The following is a 16,755-nucleotide window of genomic DNA, read 5'->3' as shown; positions in this document are numbered from 1 at the left end:
CCCACACCCTGCGGCCGCGCAGGTCTCCCTCCCAGGCAGGTGCGAAAGTCCCAGGCCACACTTGTGTCTACAAATAGTCATCCACGGGCAGTCAAGAAGGTTCCTTGGTTCTGCCGCTCTCTGAGCAGAAATTGTTGGGGTCGGGGAATAAGAACCAGGAAATCGTTTTTAAGGTTCAAACCCAGTTCTGCTGAGGTCTCAGCTCGAATCTCGGACCACGGGGCCCCGCCTTTCCCGCTACCCTGGCTTGAGGGCAGAGGGGATTTCTGCTGCGGGTTCCGCCTGTGGTCAGTGCGTCCCCATTCCGGGCCGTCCGGTCCCAGTCCAATCGGCTCTGGGAGCAGAAGAACACGTGAAAGCTGAAGATGGGTTTTCCCTAAATATTGCCTGAGAGCGGGGCGACCCCCAGGCCTGGGCAGGTTCGCGGACCCCAAAGCACCTTCTCTTTCCCCCTCCTCCTGGCCGCTGGCTTCCGCCCCCTCCTACCCTCCCACCGGGTTGCCTCTGATTCCTCCTGGACTCCGATCTTTTCACGCTCTTGTTGGTTTCACTGACATGTTCTTGTCAATTTCAAACGCTTTGTGATTGTAAAAAAAAAAAAAAAAAATCGAACCGATACGGTCCTACCACTCGCCCTAGTTTCGGAGCCCGGAGCTGTCCTGCGTGTGCGTCCATGTGGAGTGTCCGGGGCTGCGGGCTCGGGCGCACGGTGCCAGCCGAGGGCTGCCCTCCGCTTTTGTGTTAACCGGCGGGCTTCTCGCGGTCCCTGCCGCAGAGGTCACACCCGGCGGGTAACGGCGTGGATACACCGAAGGGTGACTTTGGACACCTTCCCCACACCACAGACTAACGCTTCTGCCCCTACTCCGCCCCTGCTAGAGAAGTAGGAGGCCAGTGGGGGAGGGGGTATTTTCCTGAAGCTCCAGAAAATGACCACGCATTTTAGAGAAAGGTCGTGCCCGCCTCCCAGCCTCACCTAGTCTGGGCTGGGGCCGGGACCCGCCTCCCCACCTTCCCCGCCCCCCCGCTCCTCAACCTAGCGGAGGGAGAGATGCCAGCGCGGTGGAGTCATGCCGCTGGCTTGGGCACCATTGGTCATGCCTGGAACACGCAGCAGCGAGTACGCACATCTGGCGGCTATCCCGGGCGGCTCCGGTCCTGATATGGAGAGAGAGGGCGGGCTGGTGTGTGTCTCAGTGAGCGAGGCTGGGGGAACGCGCCTGGGCTGGCTCCTCCCCGAACTTGCATCACCAGTGCCCCCCCTCTCCACCCGCCTTCGGCCCCGCCTTGGCCCCTTCTCCACTCCCCTTCCTCCGCTCCGTTCGGCCGGTTCTCCCGGGAAGCTATTAATAGCATTACGTCAGCCTGGGACTGGCAACACGGAGTAAACGACCGCGCCGCCAGCCTGAGGGCTATAAAAGGGGTGATGCAACGCTCTCCAAGCCACAGTCGCACGCAGCCAGGCGCGCACTGCACAGCTCTCTTCTCTCGCCTCCGCCCGAGCGCACCCTTCAGCCCGCGCGCCGGCCGTGAGTCCTCGGTGCTCGCCCGCCGGCCAGACAAACAGCCCGCCCGACCCCGTCCCGACCCTGCCCGTCCTCCGGACCCTGGCCGCCCCGAGCGGAGCCTGGAGGTGAGCGCTGGAAGCCGAGGGAGTGAGCGCGACGAGGGCTGCTCGCCTTCATTCCCTTCGCGCCCCTCTAAGTAACCAGTCCGCCGACCCCTGACCCACCCCGGATCCGCGCCCCCAGCCTCCGGCTTGGAAATAACTCTGGCTTAAACTTCTTCTAAGCCACCGCTGCTCCTCGGCGCTTGAAAAGTTTCCCGCAAAGCGAAAGAACTAACTTTCTCTTTTGACTTGGGGCGCGAAAGGTTCCTGGTGACGGAGGTCGGGCGTCCACTCTGCCGCCAGCCTCGAGTGCCGCTTCTCTCCGCCGACGGCGCTGGCTTGCCCGGCTGGGAGAGGGCGTAAGGTGGGTGGGCGGGTGCGTTGGGGTGTCCGAGGCTGCCTCGCTCGCCGTCCCGCTCCATCCCTCGCTTCGAGACACGGCACTGTGGGAGCCGATCCTTACCGGGGGCGGGGGCAGAGAGGCACGAAGGCCGGAGGCTTGCGGGAGGGCTGCCGCACGCGCCGAGAGGAATGAATGGGGAAGGGGCGAGAGGGCGGGAGGCGTCGCGGGCGCGGCCGCTGGGGGTCGCCCTGGGTACCCCGCAGCACTGGCGGCAGGACCGTGAAGGCAACCCCGAGAAAAAGTTAGCTGGGATAAGCTTGGAAGTGGCGAGCGCTGGTGTCGCGCTGTCCCGGGGCGGAAGACGGGGAGGGCTCCCGGCAACGGCTGGTGTCCGAACCCCGAGCCCGGGACCCGCACACACCTGGGACTCTCACTCTGGCTTTTCCTTCGGCGGGTCCGCGGGAGACCCACCGTGGCGGGGAAGCGAGGGTGTGGAGCCACTTGTGCAGATATTTGAGAGAATGGCTTTGTGGTCTAGTGCCAGGACTCTTGAGCGCTTACACTGCAATCGATGTCGTTGGGCCTCAGTATGCGGAGCCGGGAAATAAGGGCACATGGGCAGTACCGGCCCCCTCTGCGTGTTGGAGGGCACAATGCAGTGGTTGGACCAGATAACTACTAAGGTCCTTTCTGTCTGGAGATTTTCAGATTTTGGAGTGGTGTAGTGGGGAGAAAAGGAGCCAGTGAGGGGACTTGAATGGGGTGGGTCTCTATCTAATGTCATTCACCAGTGTCCAGACAGTGGGGGAAAGGGGACTTTTCTGCAGGGCGTCTTTTCCCTCACCAGCTTTCTTTCCACTGGATTCGTTCTCCTTCTCTGCTCCCCCCACTCCCATTTTCATCTCTCATCTACTTCCTTTCCTCCTAAACATTTTCTTTTCCCTAATTTCATTGCATAGGTCACATATGCTTTCTTACAAATAAAATAGTTACTAAATCCTTGATGAACCCAGAAAGAAAAGGAGAGCCAGAAAATCTGGATGTTCTCTCAGTGTACCCCTTTCGTTGTAGGTGACAGTCATATCTTCTATTCGAAGTTTCTGTCTCTGTAACTTAAAGTGAAGGCAAAAAATTGGTATTACTGTCCCCATTGTTTTGCAGTTAGCATTGGTTGTAGAATAATGCTACAACATACAGGCCCCTGCTTTGAGGATATCCTGGACAAAGATGGGATGGGGTGAGGATTGCAGTTACTGTCGGAATGGTTTCAGAGACAGCAAAGAAGGCAGCACCCCACGCCCGCAGTGGGGATAAGATACAGCACCCAGCATCTGTGGCAGTGATGGGAGCCTTCTTTTTCTCTCTGTCTTCCTCCTTGCCCTTTAGCCGTTATAGAATTCCTTTTTCTCCATGGCCGTTTTCTTCGATAGCCCCTCCCTATCTCAGTCCTGTCAAAGTCTCCTCTGTGATTGGTACCAGGTGCCAGGACTCTTGACCCCTTATCTACCTGGCTAATGGCTCTGTTCTCTGGTTGCCTTGTTGGTTGATCCCTTGAGGCGGTCGATACCTATTGGTGATGGAGCAAAATGAGCAGTCGGTGGGTGTTCAGCAGCTTGGCATGGGCTGGGCCACTCACCAGCTTTATGACCTCAGGCAAGTCATTTTTACCTCCCTGGACCAATGTACTCATTATAAAATGAGAATCTGACCTAGATGATTCTAATATTGAGAGGGCGTGATTTCCATTAGATAGAGTCCATGATTCCTTCCTTTTTAAAATTGGCTGGGCATGGGACAGGGCTAGTGGCTTCGAGTGTTACCCAGCCAGGGGAGGAGGAAGGACATAGCCAAGATGCCTCAGAAGCTTTCCAAGGGAGAAATGGTTTATATGTGAGAATTGGTTCTCTTTCAAATATGTAATGCAGAAATGCTGGCATCAGCAAATGGTGGGGTGAAACCTACCTGGTCTGTGAAGAACTTGGGGTCAATGAGAGTACAAAAGAGGCTCTGACTGACCTGAATGTCTTGAAGTTTCCAGTTAATTCCTCACTAACAGGGCTTTATTGAATTGATAACAACAGAATGAGTTTTTCCTGAAATGGAGAAGATGGAGTCACAGTAGTAATGACTACCCAGTGTGTATGTAAATCTCATATGTCCTTCTCAACAGCCCTTTGGGGAAGGCAGTTTTGATCTCAAATTACAGAGGAAGAGAATGAGAGGCCCAGAAAGCCTAAGTGATTTGTTGGTGGGTGCTCAGCTTATGAGTGGCACTGATAGGCTTAGAAACATTGTCTCTGGCCCTCGATGCCCAGCTTTGCACCTCTTCAAGAGGTCTGGGAGGAAGACCAAGATATGAAGAGTTAGTGAAAGGCCAGTACTGGCTTCCTAGTAACATAAGATGGTTAGCAAGCAATGCTTAGTGGAAAGAGGATGAAAATTAAAAGTGAAAATTCAATGTAGCTGTAGCTACTAGGAAATAAAAATCTGAGAGCTGAATTTCCAGTTAAAGGAATACATGAGTAAACTTTCACTTTCTTGAAAATGATGAAACTGCCAATGATACAACATGATTTCTGATTGGAAATAATCAAGCAGAAACAAAATGCAAGTTCTTGGTAGCAAGTCTGAACAATTTTATGATCAGCATAGAAAGTCAACTCTGATCTGAGGTCCCCAAACAATTTTTTTCAATGACTGGGATGTTTGAGGATCTCAACTTTCTGAAAAATTGTGTGAAGATTTAACTTCATTTCCTTTTGGGGACACAGCCGTAGTCTAGGCTGAATCATACCTCAAGAGACTGAGTAAAGGAATAACTAGAAAGTATCCCAAGAAGTTAAGCTTTAGCCTAGTGCCGAGAAAACCCAAATCTCGACAGGTACATCTGTTTTATTTTCTGAAAGGCTTTTAACATTTTTACAACCATTTATGTCCCCAAGGAAGCCCACCCAATGCTTTTCATAAAAGCATTCCATACCACTGACATTCTTCAGCTTCTTTCATTGGGACTGCTGACTTTACATAAGAAGAAGGGTAGGGGGCGAGAGTCATAAACAGCAGACCCCAAGCCCTGAGAGCTCATTAATAAACCTAGTTGGGTGGCAAAATGGAACTACACTCTACTGCAGTGGAATTCAAAGTACCCGTGTAGAAGGGAGCCATCCAGGCCTCCAAACAAAGACCAGCCCAGTGGTAGCTCTGAATGTCATCCCTGAATCACTGAGTTTTTAATAAACTTGGAAAGGGAGGGGAAACATGAATGCATGGGAGAATCTTAAGCCTCTGGCTTTAGAAGGCTAGTTTCTCAGAGTTTATTGCCTGACAGCGACAAGTATCCTCCCAGCATCCTAAGATTATAGGATTAAATTGAGAGAAGAACTTCAGTTCTGACTCATGACACAGGGCTTTGGGAAAAGAATTACATACATAGCCTGGGTTTCTTTGACTAGTCAAGGGCAGATTTCATTGGCCTGGAAGTCTTGCCTCCATTGGTGTATGTTAGATCTCCAGGGGAAGTTTGAAGTCAGGGTATTCTATTCAGAAGCCTTTGAGATCAAAGTGGGTGACCAGCTGCCCTCCTTCCTGGACTCCACAGAGCCTCTGTCAGAGAGCCAGCCCTGGGCTGGAGAGATCTCTGGGAGGCCTAGTAATCATGGAGCTCCTGGCCAAAGAATGTTTTCCAGGGCATATTCATGTATTAGTTCCTCAATTCCTCATAGGATATTATGGGAAAATAGGGCGATTATTACAAACTCTCTTTAACAGAGGAGAAAAAGCCACTGGGAGGTACAATGATAACACATAATGGAGTAAGTGGGCTTCAAATCTTCATCTTCTGACCTCAGTCTGGGAATTTTGTGGATAAGAGACCCACTTGCTCACACTCCCAGAAGGCAGGTAGCAAGCAGCCTGGGTATGCACCATGACATAAAGATTAGCAGTTCATTAAACAGAGTTCAATTTATCCCGAGGAATCTTTACTTAACCTCCCCTCCATCACTTCATTTCCAGGCCTCCCACCTACCTTAAGGCCTGCCCCCAGAAAATTTGCTCTGGTTTTTTGTTTGTTTGTGCAATATAACATAATGCTTGTTTGTTTTTGTAATGTAGAATAATATTTGTTTGTTTTTTGCAATGTACAAATTAAGGGCATGAATCCTGGAGCCAAACTAACTTAATTCCAAATCCTGATGCTGCCCCATATTAATTCTGTGAATTCGGGCAAATGACTTAGTTTGTCTAAACCTCAATTATCTCATCTATAAAAGGCAGCTAGATCCTAACTCACTGGGTTCTCGTGAGGATTAAATGAGATAGTGCCCCTAAGGTTTCTGGTATGAAGGAGGCACTCCTTAAATGTTCGAGACTTGCCAGAGGGCTTCTTCTCTGTCTGGACTGTGCTAATGACCACAGATCCCCGGTTGAGAGGAATGCCCAGACCACACTCATCCTACACTCATCTCTATACTCATTGTCCCTTGGGAACCAACTGCAGGGAGGAGGGGGAATGGCCACCGCTGGAGGGAGTACACAGCAGGCCAAGACTTATGGGGGACTCTTCCAAATTGGGGCCATGGAACTGTCACTATTTCTACTCTTTATTTTCCTTTTGTCGTCCTTTTGGGTTCACCGAGCTATAGAATAACAGAGGGAGATGAATTTAGCAAATACATCACTGAAGCTTCTCCCCCGGAAGTTGGGCCCAAGCAATGGGAATGAGAAAGGTAACCTTGGACCATGGGGGCCATTTGATTTGATGACCCCATCCCCACTTCATTTATCCGTTGGCCAATGAGGCATGGCGAGTCAGGCATTGGGCCAGGCTCCGGGTAAAGCAATGGTGGAGACTCAATGCTTGCACTGGAGGAGCTGTCAGTCATTTACCAGACACAGACTGGGTCCTAGAGAGCTGAAATGACTAGCTCAAGTCACTGCTGTTTAGTGCCAGAGCCAGCCCCAGGGTTCCCTGCCCCCACACCCAGCCTAAGTCTATTCCTATACCACAGGCCTGAACAACTCCCGCACAATACAGTGCCTCACTTTTCTTTAAGACCTTTTGCTTTGCCACCCTTAACCTTAAGAATCCACCTCCCCATCCCCTGCCAAAGACTGGGGTGAAGAAACGCACCTGGCTACAGTTACCTTTCTCATTCCCATTGCTTGGGCCCAACTTCGGGGGGAGAAGCTTCAGAGATGTATTTGCTAAATTCAAGGATTCCCCACTTTTTGCTTTTACTTCCACTCACTGATAGTTTCAGCTTGATGTCAAGCCTCTTTGAAAAAGAGGCTTTTTTTTAAGTGAAAGAAACTTTATTTTGAGTAATATACAAAAAAAAAAAAAGAGAGAGAGAGAAAGAAAAAGAGGCTGAAAATGAGATTACTCATGATTTTTAAAATGGCCTCACTGATTTTTAAAAAATGTTCTTCCTCTTTCAGGACTGTTTGTGGCCACATTTGCACATAGGCACACCAGCCAAAACTCATAGATCTTGTGAATTCAGAGTAGCCTGAAACATCATCCCTTATAAATTTCAAATAGGCATTTTGTTCATGTCACTGAGCTATGTGTATTTTAAGAACCTGTTTTACTTAAGATGAGGATGGCATGAAATGAAAACAAAACAGAAACCCAAGGGCTTATGGGACTTTTCTCTGAGGGTGGGGCTCTGGTGTTGGAGGTCTGGCGGGGGAGGGGGACTTGATCCCATGCCCCAGAGCCCCTGAAACAGTTTGGGTTTCAATGTGTCTTTCAGCAAAATGATGCTTCAACACCCAGGCCAGGTCTCTGCCTCAGAAGTGAGTGCTTCTGCCATCGTCCCCTGCCTGTCCCCTCCTGGGTCACTGGTGTTTGAGGATTTTGCTAACCTGACGCCCTTTGTCAAGGAAGAGCTGAGGTTTGCCATCCAGAACAAGCACCTCTGCCACCGGATGTCCTCTGCGCTGGAGTCAGTCACTGTCAGCGACAGACCCCTCGGGGTGTCCATCACAAAAGCCGAGGTGGGTTCTATCACAGGTATTCATTCTTTCGGCACATGTTTCGCTCGCAGCCACTGTGTGTTGGGCGTGTTCTAGGCAGGGGGCTGTTGTTGAGAGTGAAACAAACAAAACCACTGCCCTCAGGGAGCTTACCTTCTCCTGGGAGGAGACAGACAGTACATAACATACGTAAGTACACGTTAAGAGATGAGTGCAAAGGAGAAAAAAGCAGGGAGCAGGGCAGAGAGAACGGGTAGGGATGGGGTTGCTGGGTTTAAAAACTTTTCAGGCCAGGCATGGTGGCCCACGCTTATAATCCCAGCACTTTGAGAGGCCAAGATGGGATTATCGCTTGAGTCCAGGAGTTTGAGACCAGCCTGGGCAACACAATGAAACCCAATCTCTATGAAAATATTAGCTGGGCAAGGTGGTACATGGCCTATAGTCTCATCTACTTGCGAGGCTGAGGTGGGAGGACCGCTTGAGCCCAGGAGGTTGAGGCTGCAATGAGCCGTGATCACCTCACTGCACTCCAGCCTGGGTGATGGAGCAAGACTCATTTTGCTTTTAGAGACAGTGTTGCTCCATCACCCAGGCTGGGGTGCAGTGGGGTGATCACGGCTCATTGTAGCCTCAATCTCCTGGGCTCAAGCGATGCTCCTGCTTCAGCCTCCCAAAACACTGGGATCACAGGGTTGAGCCATTGCACCCAGCTGGGGTTGCTGTTTTAAATTAGGAAGTCAGGTAAGGATTCACTGATAGTGACTTTTGAGCAGAGGTCAAAAGGAAAGGAAGAAGGAAAGAGGAGAGGGAAGAAGCCACGTGGGTATCTGGTAAAAGAAATTAAGGGCACTGAGGTGGAAGTATTGGTGCCTGGTGGGCTGTGCAGTGGGGCAGAGTATAGGGGTGGGAGATAAATAGGGGCTGGTCATATTGGGTCTTACAGACTATTATTGTATAGATGCAGCCCTGGGCTCAGAGTGAGGTGGGAAACCACAGAAGGCTTTTGAGCAGAGAAGCAACAAGATTCGACACACACACACACACACACAGATACACACACACACTTTTTTTTTGAGACAGAGTCTTGCTCTGTCACCCAGACTGGAGTGCAGTGGCATGATCTTGGCTCACTGCAACCTCTGCCTCCCAGGTTCAAGGGATTCTCATGCCTCAGTCTTCCAAATAGCTGGGATTACAGGTGCCTGCCACACGTCTGGCTAATTTTTGAATTTTTTTAGTAGAGACGGGGTTTCTCCGTGTTGGCCAGGCTGGTCTCGAACTCCTGACCACAGGTAATCCGCCCGCCTCGGCCTCCCAAAGTGCTGGGATTACAGGTGTGAGCCACCACGCCCAGCCTTGATTTATATTTTTAAATGATCACCCTGGCTGTCATGTTGAGAATGGGCAGTAGGGGTAAGACAGAAGCTGAGTGCACAGAAAGGAGGCCGTGGCAGGAATCCACGTGAGTCAGGGGGCCTGCAGCAGGAGGGAGCAGTGCAGGTGCTGAGAAGTGGTTGGCTTTGGATCTGACTTGAAGGTAAAGCTGATTTGCTGATAGATTGGATGTGGGGTGTAAGAGAAAGGGAAGACTCAAGGGTGACTGAGTTTTCTGGCCAGCATAGCTGTAAGAATGGAGCGTCCATTTGCTGCTGAGATTTGGGATTATAGGGGTTAGGGTGGTGGCACGAGCAGGAGGTCTGTCCTATTCTGCAGACCCCTGTGGAGATGTCAAGCAGGCAGTTGGATATGTGAGTCTGGAGTTCAGAGGAGAGTCTGGGCTAGAGATAATAGAGTTGGAAATTATCGGCATACAGATGGCACTTAAAGCCATGAGTCAGGATGAGGCCACCTTCTGTGTCCAGTTGTTCTGAAGAAGCTTGGAGCGTGGTGGTCCCTGTTTTTATCACTACTAGGACCCAAGCAGCCAGACAGTAGAGCAAGGACCAGGCAGCCTGCCCCACCCTTCCCTGTAGCAATGTTCACAGCCTTGGGACCAGGTGTTGCTCCAGGTTCACTTCTGTCTGACACACTTGCACTGTTCCACACCTGGCAACCTTGGGTAAGACCCCTGGAATAATAAACATGGTGAGAAGCCTGGGAGGCGGCTTCTGGCGATGCCATAGTGGCTTAAGGATGTCAGAGCTGAGGTTCCACCATTTTGTTGGCCTTTTCCTCGTGGTGGCAAGTGGAAGTGTTTCACGCTTACTCAAATGGCATGATTGCAGCCTTTGGGCAAGGAGTAGTGGGACTGACCTAAAAGACTGTCCTAGTTCACCACTTGCAGGTGGCACCCCAGCATGGGCCGATTAATGCCGCTTTGGTTGGGAATGGGCTTAGGTGCCTTTTCTACAGGAGCATCATGGGCTTCTCCCAAATTTGGGAAGCTGGTGCTCTGATGCTCCAGGTGAAGACAGAGGTGAATGGGGTTGCCCTTGGGTCTTGAATTGAAGAAGAGGCCGGGAGAGGGTGGCTAGGTAATGATCCTGAGATCATTCCTGGTTCTCAAAGAGAGGAGATGTTTACCAGACAGAACCTGTTTCGGCTTTAAATGATTATAGTTAATACCAATAGTTATCAATTTGCATATTATCCTCATCTCAAAATCCAAATGCATTTTTAAAATTGGCTAACTTTTAATTTACTAATATATTGCCGGTATAATTTTAACTTTGATTTTTGTTGTTCACTCACGTGTGTGTGTGTGCATGTGTGTGTGTGTGTGTGTGTAGGGGTTTTCACACAAAAGTCTAGAGCTTTAGTTTTTCGGGGTCTTTTAGCGCTAGCATTGCCCTTGTCTGCCAGCTTTTGCTGGCAGTAAAAGGCAGTGTATTTGAGGTAGGTGGCATTTCTTACTACCCTTTAAATGTGTTTCTTTTGGATTTTACAGGTAGCCCCTGAAGAAGATGAAAGGAAAAAGAGGCGACGAGAAAGAAATAAGATTGCAGCTGCAAAGTGCCGAAACAAGAAGAAGGAGAAGACGGAGTGCCTGCAGAAAGTGAGTGCCTTCTAGCCTTACCCTTCCTCTCGCTCACACCTGTCCTCACCGGCTTCATGTGGCTATCAGAAGAGTTAGAAAACTCCCTACTTGGTTATAGTTTCCCAAGAAGGGCCTTGTAGCTGGTAGCAGAAATGCCAGTTGCAGAATGAGGAGGTGGCAAAGCAGTTAACACAATGGATGTGACTGTGGATGTATAAAAGCAGGTGTGTGAATTCGTCTGATGCCTGACTCCCAGCAGCCTCGGCCGGTTCATACATGTCCATCAGCTTCCAGGCTGCAGGACATGCCAGCCCAGTTAAAGAGGCTTCACTTGACTGTTTTCCTGAGAAAAGGAAGCTGCCAGCTCTCATTTGGCTCACTATGAAAAGTCTTTAATTAATCTCTTCAAACAAGTTATTTCCTTAATCCACAAGCAGTGGTTACACTTGCTTTGCATTCTTGTCTGGTTCCTAACTCTAGAGCCCTTCTCCCTGGCTTAGCCAGTAAACTGAGCCCCTGGCTGCGTTCAGCCGGCCCGCCTTGAGAGACACTAGGGGAAATAGCTTTTGTGGGCAAGCAGGGTGGCCGGTGGTGCTCAGCAGTCTTTCCAGTGGCTGTGTCCCTCCTCCAAATGTGGACAGGCCATGACAGAGTCTTAACCCAAGTCCCACAGATCCCCAAAAGTTCTGTTGATTGCTTCAGGGGATCAGTGAAAATTACGGAATTTTGTGTGTTGCCATATACATTTTTTCTGGGGAGATGAGCTTCTCATTGAGATCTGTGACTCAGAATCGACTAAGCCACCATAAGTCTGGATTTCTCCCCAGCTCCCAAGGCCCTTTTGGGTCCAGAAGACCTGCATATGGGCTGTTGACTCATGTAAATGAGGTATCTGAACTGCAGCTTCAGTATTAGCAGAGTCACAGGCCGCCTCTGTGGCATCACCAGGGTTTCTCTGAAGAAGAGGGTCTGCATTTTCCTAAACCCGGTGCTGCTCTCCCATCTCCCATCTTCCTCTCCCAGCTTGATGAGCCCCAGGGTGTCCCAGGTACACCCCTGCATCCAGGCAGCAGCCCAGGCCACCCCCTCCTCACTGGCCCTTCGCTCCTTTCTTGATGCCTCTGTTGCTTGTCCCCCAGGAGTCGGAGAAGCTGGAAAGTGTGAATGCTGAACTGAAGGCTCAGATTGAGGAGCTCAAGAACGAGAAGCAGCATTTGATATACATGCTCAACCTTCATCGGCCCACGTGTATTGTCCGGGCTCAGAATGGGAGGACTCCAGAAGATGAGAGAAACCTCTTTATCCAACAGATAAAAGAAGGAACATTGCAGAGCTAAGCAGTCGTGGTATGGGGGCGATTGGGGAGTCCTCATTGAATCCTCATTTTATACCCAAAACCCTGAAGCCATTGGAGAGCTGTCTTCCTGTGTACCTCTAGAATCCCAGCAGCAGAGAACCATCAAGGCGGGAGGGCCTGCAGTGATTCAGCGGGCCCTTCCCATTCTGCCCCAGAGTGGGTCTTGGACCAGGGCAAGTGCATCTTTGCCTCAACTCCAGGATTTAGGCCTTAACACACTGGCCATTCTTATGTTCCAGATGGCCCCCAGCTGGTGTCCTGCCCGCCTTTCATCTGGATTCTACAAAAAACCAGGATGCCCACCGTTAGGATTCAGGCAGCAGTGTCTGTACCTTGGGTGGGAGGGATGGGGCCATCTCCTTCACCGTGGCTACCATTGTCACTCGTAGGGGATGTGGAGTGAGAACAGCATTTAGTGAAGTTGTGCAACGGCCAGGGTTGTGCTTTCTAGCAAATATGCTGTTATGTCCAGAAATTCTGTGTGCAAGAAAACTAGGCAATGTACTCTTCCGATGTTTGTGTCACACAACACTGATGTGACTTTTATATGCTTTTTCTCAGATCTGGTTTCTAAGAGTTTTGGGGGGCGGGGCTGTCACCACGTGCAGTATCTCAAGATATTCAGGTGGCCAGAAGAGCTTGTCAGCAAGAGGAGAACAGAATTCTCCCAGTGTTAACACAAAATCCATGGGCAGCATGATGGCAGGTCCTCTGTTGCAAACTCAGTTCCAAAGTCACAGGAAGAAAGCAGAAAGTTCAACTTCCAAAGGGTTAGGACTCTCCACTCAATGTCTTAGGTCAGGAGTTGTGTCTAGGCTGGAAGAGCCAAAGAATATTCCATTTTCCTTTCCTTGTGGTTGAAAACCACAGTCAGTGGAGACATGTTTGGAAACCACAGTCAGTGGAGCCTAGGTGGTACCCAGGCTTTAGCATTATTGGATGTCAATAGCATTGTTTTTGTCATGTAGCTGTTTTAAGAAATCTGGCCCAGGGTGTTTGCAGCTGTGAGAAGTCACTCACACTGGCCACAAGGACGCTGGCTACTGTCTGTTAAAATTCTGATGTTTCTGTGAAATTCTCAGAGTGTTTAATTGTACTCAATAGTATCATTACAATTTTCTGTAAGAGAAAATATTACTTATTTATCCTAGTATTCCTAACCTGTCAGAATAATAAATATTGGAACCAAGACATGGTAAACATGTGTTGTGCTGGTTTCTGTTCATTTAAATCTGTCGGTTGCTGAGATCTAGCGATTCCCTGCCTTTCCCTCCCCATTATGGGGGGTGCCTAGCTTTAAACTTCTCCAGATGTCATCCTTTGCTCTTTGGGGCATCACTAGATGGGATAGTTGGCTTTCAGTCCTGTTCCTCAGTCTCGGGCACCTTACGCTCAATTTTTCATTGACAAACCCTGAAACATGGCACCAAATATATCCTTTAGATCAACAGTTTGGTGTTTAGAATTTTGATATACAACTGAATTGCTAGATACCTTAATTATTTTCTCTGAATGTACAAACACCTAAAACATACACCTGTTGTTCAGCTTGAACCTTTGACCCCTAACATTCTGCCACAGAACTCGTCTCAGAGAGTTACTCACTTGAGTTACATCTGTTTCATGTCTAAATGTGTGTCTCATTGTTGCAAATACATATCAGAAAAGAATGGGAAGGGGTACCGGAGGAAGAAAGAACCATTTTAGACAGCATGGGTGTGATAATTCAAAGAAAGATATTCCACTGAATTTCCTGGAATTTCCAGGGCATATGATTCCTTAGGCCTGCAAGAGAGCCAGGCCCCCTTGCTTTTTGTGCTTCTCTATAACATTCACAGGCTAGACATAAAAACTGGCCACTCGCCGCTGGTGCCATTCTTCAGAGAAGAATGTCTTCGTTAAATGTCAGATTCGTACACATGAATTCTGTGCCTACTTCTTTGACCTCATGTATGGTTCCTTTAAATGATCACTGAAGACACAGGTGTCTTCATTTTACTCTCTTAATTGCACATCAGGGGTCTTTCCTAATCCATCAAGAGCCATCTGATGTTAATACCATTCAGCACTTCTTTCAGGAGATAATTTATGTTCCTTTTCTTGGTGGAGGGGAAAACATCCCTTGCATTTACCTTCTAGTTATGGGTAGAGGCACCAGCCACCAGCCATTATGAAACGCAAGACAATTTGTAAGCTGCCAGGGACAACAATGGATTAGAGAGGAAGGAAGCTGGGGGCGGATGGTGGCTATGGCAAGAAAACTTGATGTGTATGGTAAGTGTAAATGAAGGTCTATCACAAATGCATTAAAAATTGTTTTATGTAGCCAAGTTTATGTTTTGATACTTTAATTTTAAAAAGGATGATGACTATGCATTTACCATCAAGGCATTTAGTTTCTTTTGTTTCACATTTAGAGGAAAGGGAAGGTGGGGGGATCTGAGAGAATAAACTTAGACGGGGCCACCACCAATATCAAGCACCCGGTTTGGTAGTGTCTGCACTGAGCTGTCTCCTGTTGGTAGTGGTGATGTCACACTGCCAGGGTGTGGAAAGCCACCCTCCCTCCTCTCTCTTGCCTTCCACCTGCCCCCTTGGCTTTCCCTGAGAGCTGGCCTGACACTTGTTTCAGAGTCAAGAGCTTTTAAAGGGTTCTGGCCCAGGACAGGAGTTCTGGAATGGAATCTTTCCACTTTCTGTTAACTAAAATACTATTTTCTGTCTGTATCCTAATTTCTCCCCATGGGCTTTGAATAAACCCTCAACACTCAAACCCATATCAAGCTTTCTCCTCTCTTCCCTGTCCCGTAACCTCTGGTTGGGTTCATGTACTATTTCTTTGTGGCGTGAACAGCGTTTCCAATTAGAATCTGCCTGAAAGGAGGTCCCATTTGCCCACTGAGCATCCTGTGTTCTCATGGTGGCTCTAACTCCAGATTTTAACACAGTCTCATCAAACACTGCTTTCAGGGAGGAATTTACACTGAGGTTAAAAGGACTGTTGAGGACTAATGCTAACAGAAGCTAACATTTATTGCGTAGGACAATACACTAAACACTTCACATGTATTATCCCATTTAATCTTCACAACAACTGCTACCCCCATTTTACAGATGAGGGAGTGGAGAGCTCAGTAACTTGCTCGAGGTCTCACAGTGGATCTTTCCAAAGCTGAAGCCTATGCTTGTTTTCAACAGCAATGATTTCAAACAAGAGTATATACATTTGTGTGTGTGTGCGTGGTAAGATATACAAAAAATTTGCCATTGTAACTATTTTGAAGTGTACAATTCAGTGCCATTAAATACATTCACAATGCAGTGTAACCATTACTATCTAGTTCCAGAATTTTTCACTGTCCCCAAAGGAAATCCTGTACCCATTAAGGAGTCACTCTTCATTCCCCTTCCTTCCAGTCTCTGGCAACCACTAATCTGTCTTCTGTTTCTATGGACTTGCCTGCGCTGGATATTTTATGTAAATAGAATCATACAATATGTGGCCTTTCGCACAATACGGCTGGCTTCTTTCACTTAGCATAATGTTTTCAAGTGTCAGCCTAGCGTATTATGTAATAGTACCTTATTTCTCTTTATGGCTGAATAGTATTCTGTTGTATGGATACTATAGCTTTTGTTTATCCATTCATCAGTTGATAGACAAGTGTGTGTATGTTAAGAAAGAGCTAGCCTTTATCTTCAAGAACTGAATCTCTAAGGTGGGATTTCAGGCCTGATGTCAAGCTGGGAGAAAAGAGAGTTGGAAGCAGGGCTGCTTCTCAGAACTTCCAGGTAACAGCTTGGAAATTACTTATTCCTGGGCTCGCTCTGTGGGCATGGCAAGGCAGGAGGTATAGTGGCACCTGTTCCCCATGGATGTAAATGGCTTCCAAAGTACTTCTTCATAGTAGAGAGGTTAGTAGAGGAGGGCCTTTGATAGGCTCCTGGAATGTAAGTTCACACTTTCCATCCTACCCTCTTCTCCTGGCATTTCACAGGGTAGGGGGTAAGAAGAGGCACGGGGCAAACACTGAGGGCCTTGAGAAAATATTTGGGCTCCCTGACACAGGATGTTGGTATAAACATGATGGAGGAGAAGAATAGAGGTGGCCCCCTGGATAATTTAATCCCCAACTCAGTCCAGCCCCTTTCTGAAGTGGTTGTCCTGGATTCTCCATAACATGCATGCATACACACACACACACACACACACACACACACTCACACAGAATTAATTATGCAACTTATTTGGCTTGCCCAAGCTTTTTTTGTAAGTTCTGTAGTGGTTCAGAAGGAAGACTTTAAAAGCAGCAAGACCTGTATTCAAATAATACCTCCACTGCCTACGAGTTCTACGAATGTAGGTAAGTTACACAACTTCAGTTTTTTTTTTTACCTGTAAGATGAGAAGAGTTGCGATAGTATCAAACTGGAATGGAGTTTGATACATAGTATGGCGCCTAGAAGAAGCAATCTCTCATGTTATT

At 48.6% G+C, this 16,755-nt stretch overlaps 1 protein-coding gene across 2 annotated transcripts; it reads left to right on the top strand.

Annotated features, from left to right (window-relative positions):
• The first annotated feature begins 1,108 nt into the window (after nt 1-1,108).
• On the top strand, nt 1,109-13,468 carry ATF3 (activating transcription factor 3). Of its 2 annotated transcripts, none has more exons than XM_019030386.4 (4): nt 1,109-1,973; nt 7,709-7,952; nt 10,822-10,929; nt 12,051-13,468. In XM_019030386.4, exons 2-4 carry the CDS (start codon nt 7,713-7,715, stop codon nt 12,246-12,248), a joined length of 546 nt encoding a protein of 181 aa, XP_018885931.1. In that variant the 5' UTR covers nt 1,109-1,973; nt 7,709-7,712; the 3' UTR covers nt 12,249-13,468. The 2 variants fall into 2 exon arrangements, with proteins under 2 accessions (XP_018885931.1, XP_004028416.1); XM_004028367.5 differs by having other exon boundaries at nt 1,302-1,633.
• Nucleotides 13,469-16,755: the final 3,287 nt, after the last annotated feature.

This window comes from Gorilla gorilla, chromosome 1 (assembly GCF_029281585.2).
Source record: "Gorilla gorilla gorilla isolate KB3781 chromosome 1, NHGRI_mGorGor1-v2.1_pri, whole genome shotgun sequence".
Taxonomy (NCBI): Eukaryota; Metazoa; Chordata; class Mammalia; order Primates; family Hominidae; genus Gorilla; species Gorilla gorilla.
Note: the sequence above shows the minus strand (reverse complement) of the source record. Positions and strands in the feature narration are given on the sequence as shown.

Excerpts from the sequence above, each read along its gene's own strand:
- ATF3 (XM_019030386.4), top strand. The coding sequence starts at position 7,713 with ATGATGCTTCAACACCCAGGCCAGGTCTCTGCCTCAGAAGTGAGTGCT. Across the intron at positions 7,953-10,821 it reads TGTCCATCACAAAAGCCGAG|GTAGCCCCTGAAGAAGATGA; the intron begins GTGGGTTCTATC and ends TGGATTTTACAG. Across the intron at positions 10,930-12,050 it reads AGACGGAGTGCCTGCAGAAA|GAGTCGGAGAAGCTGGAAAG; the intron begins GTGAGTGCCTTC and ends CTTGTCCCCCAG.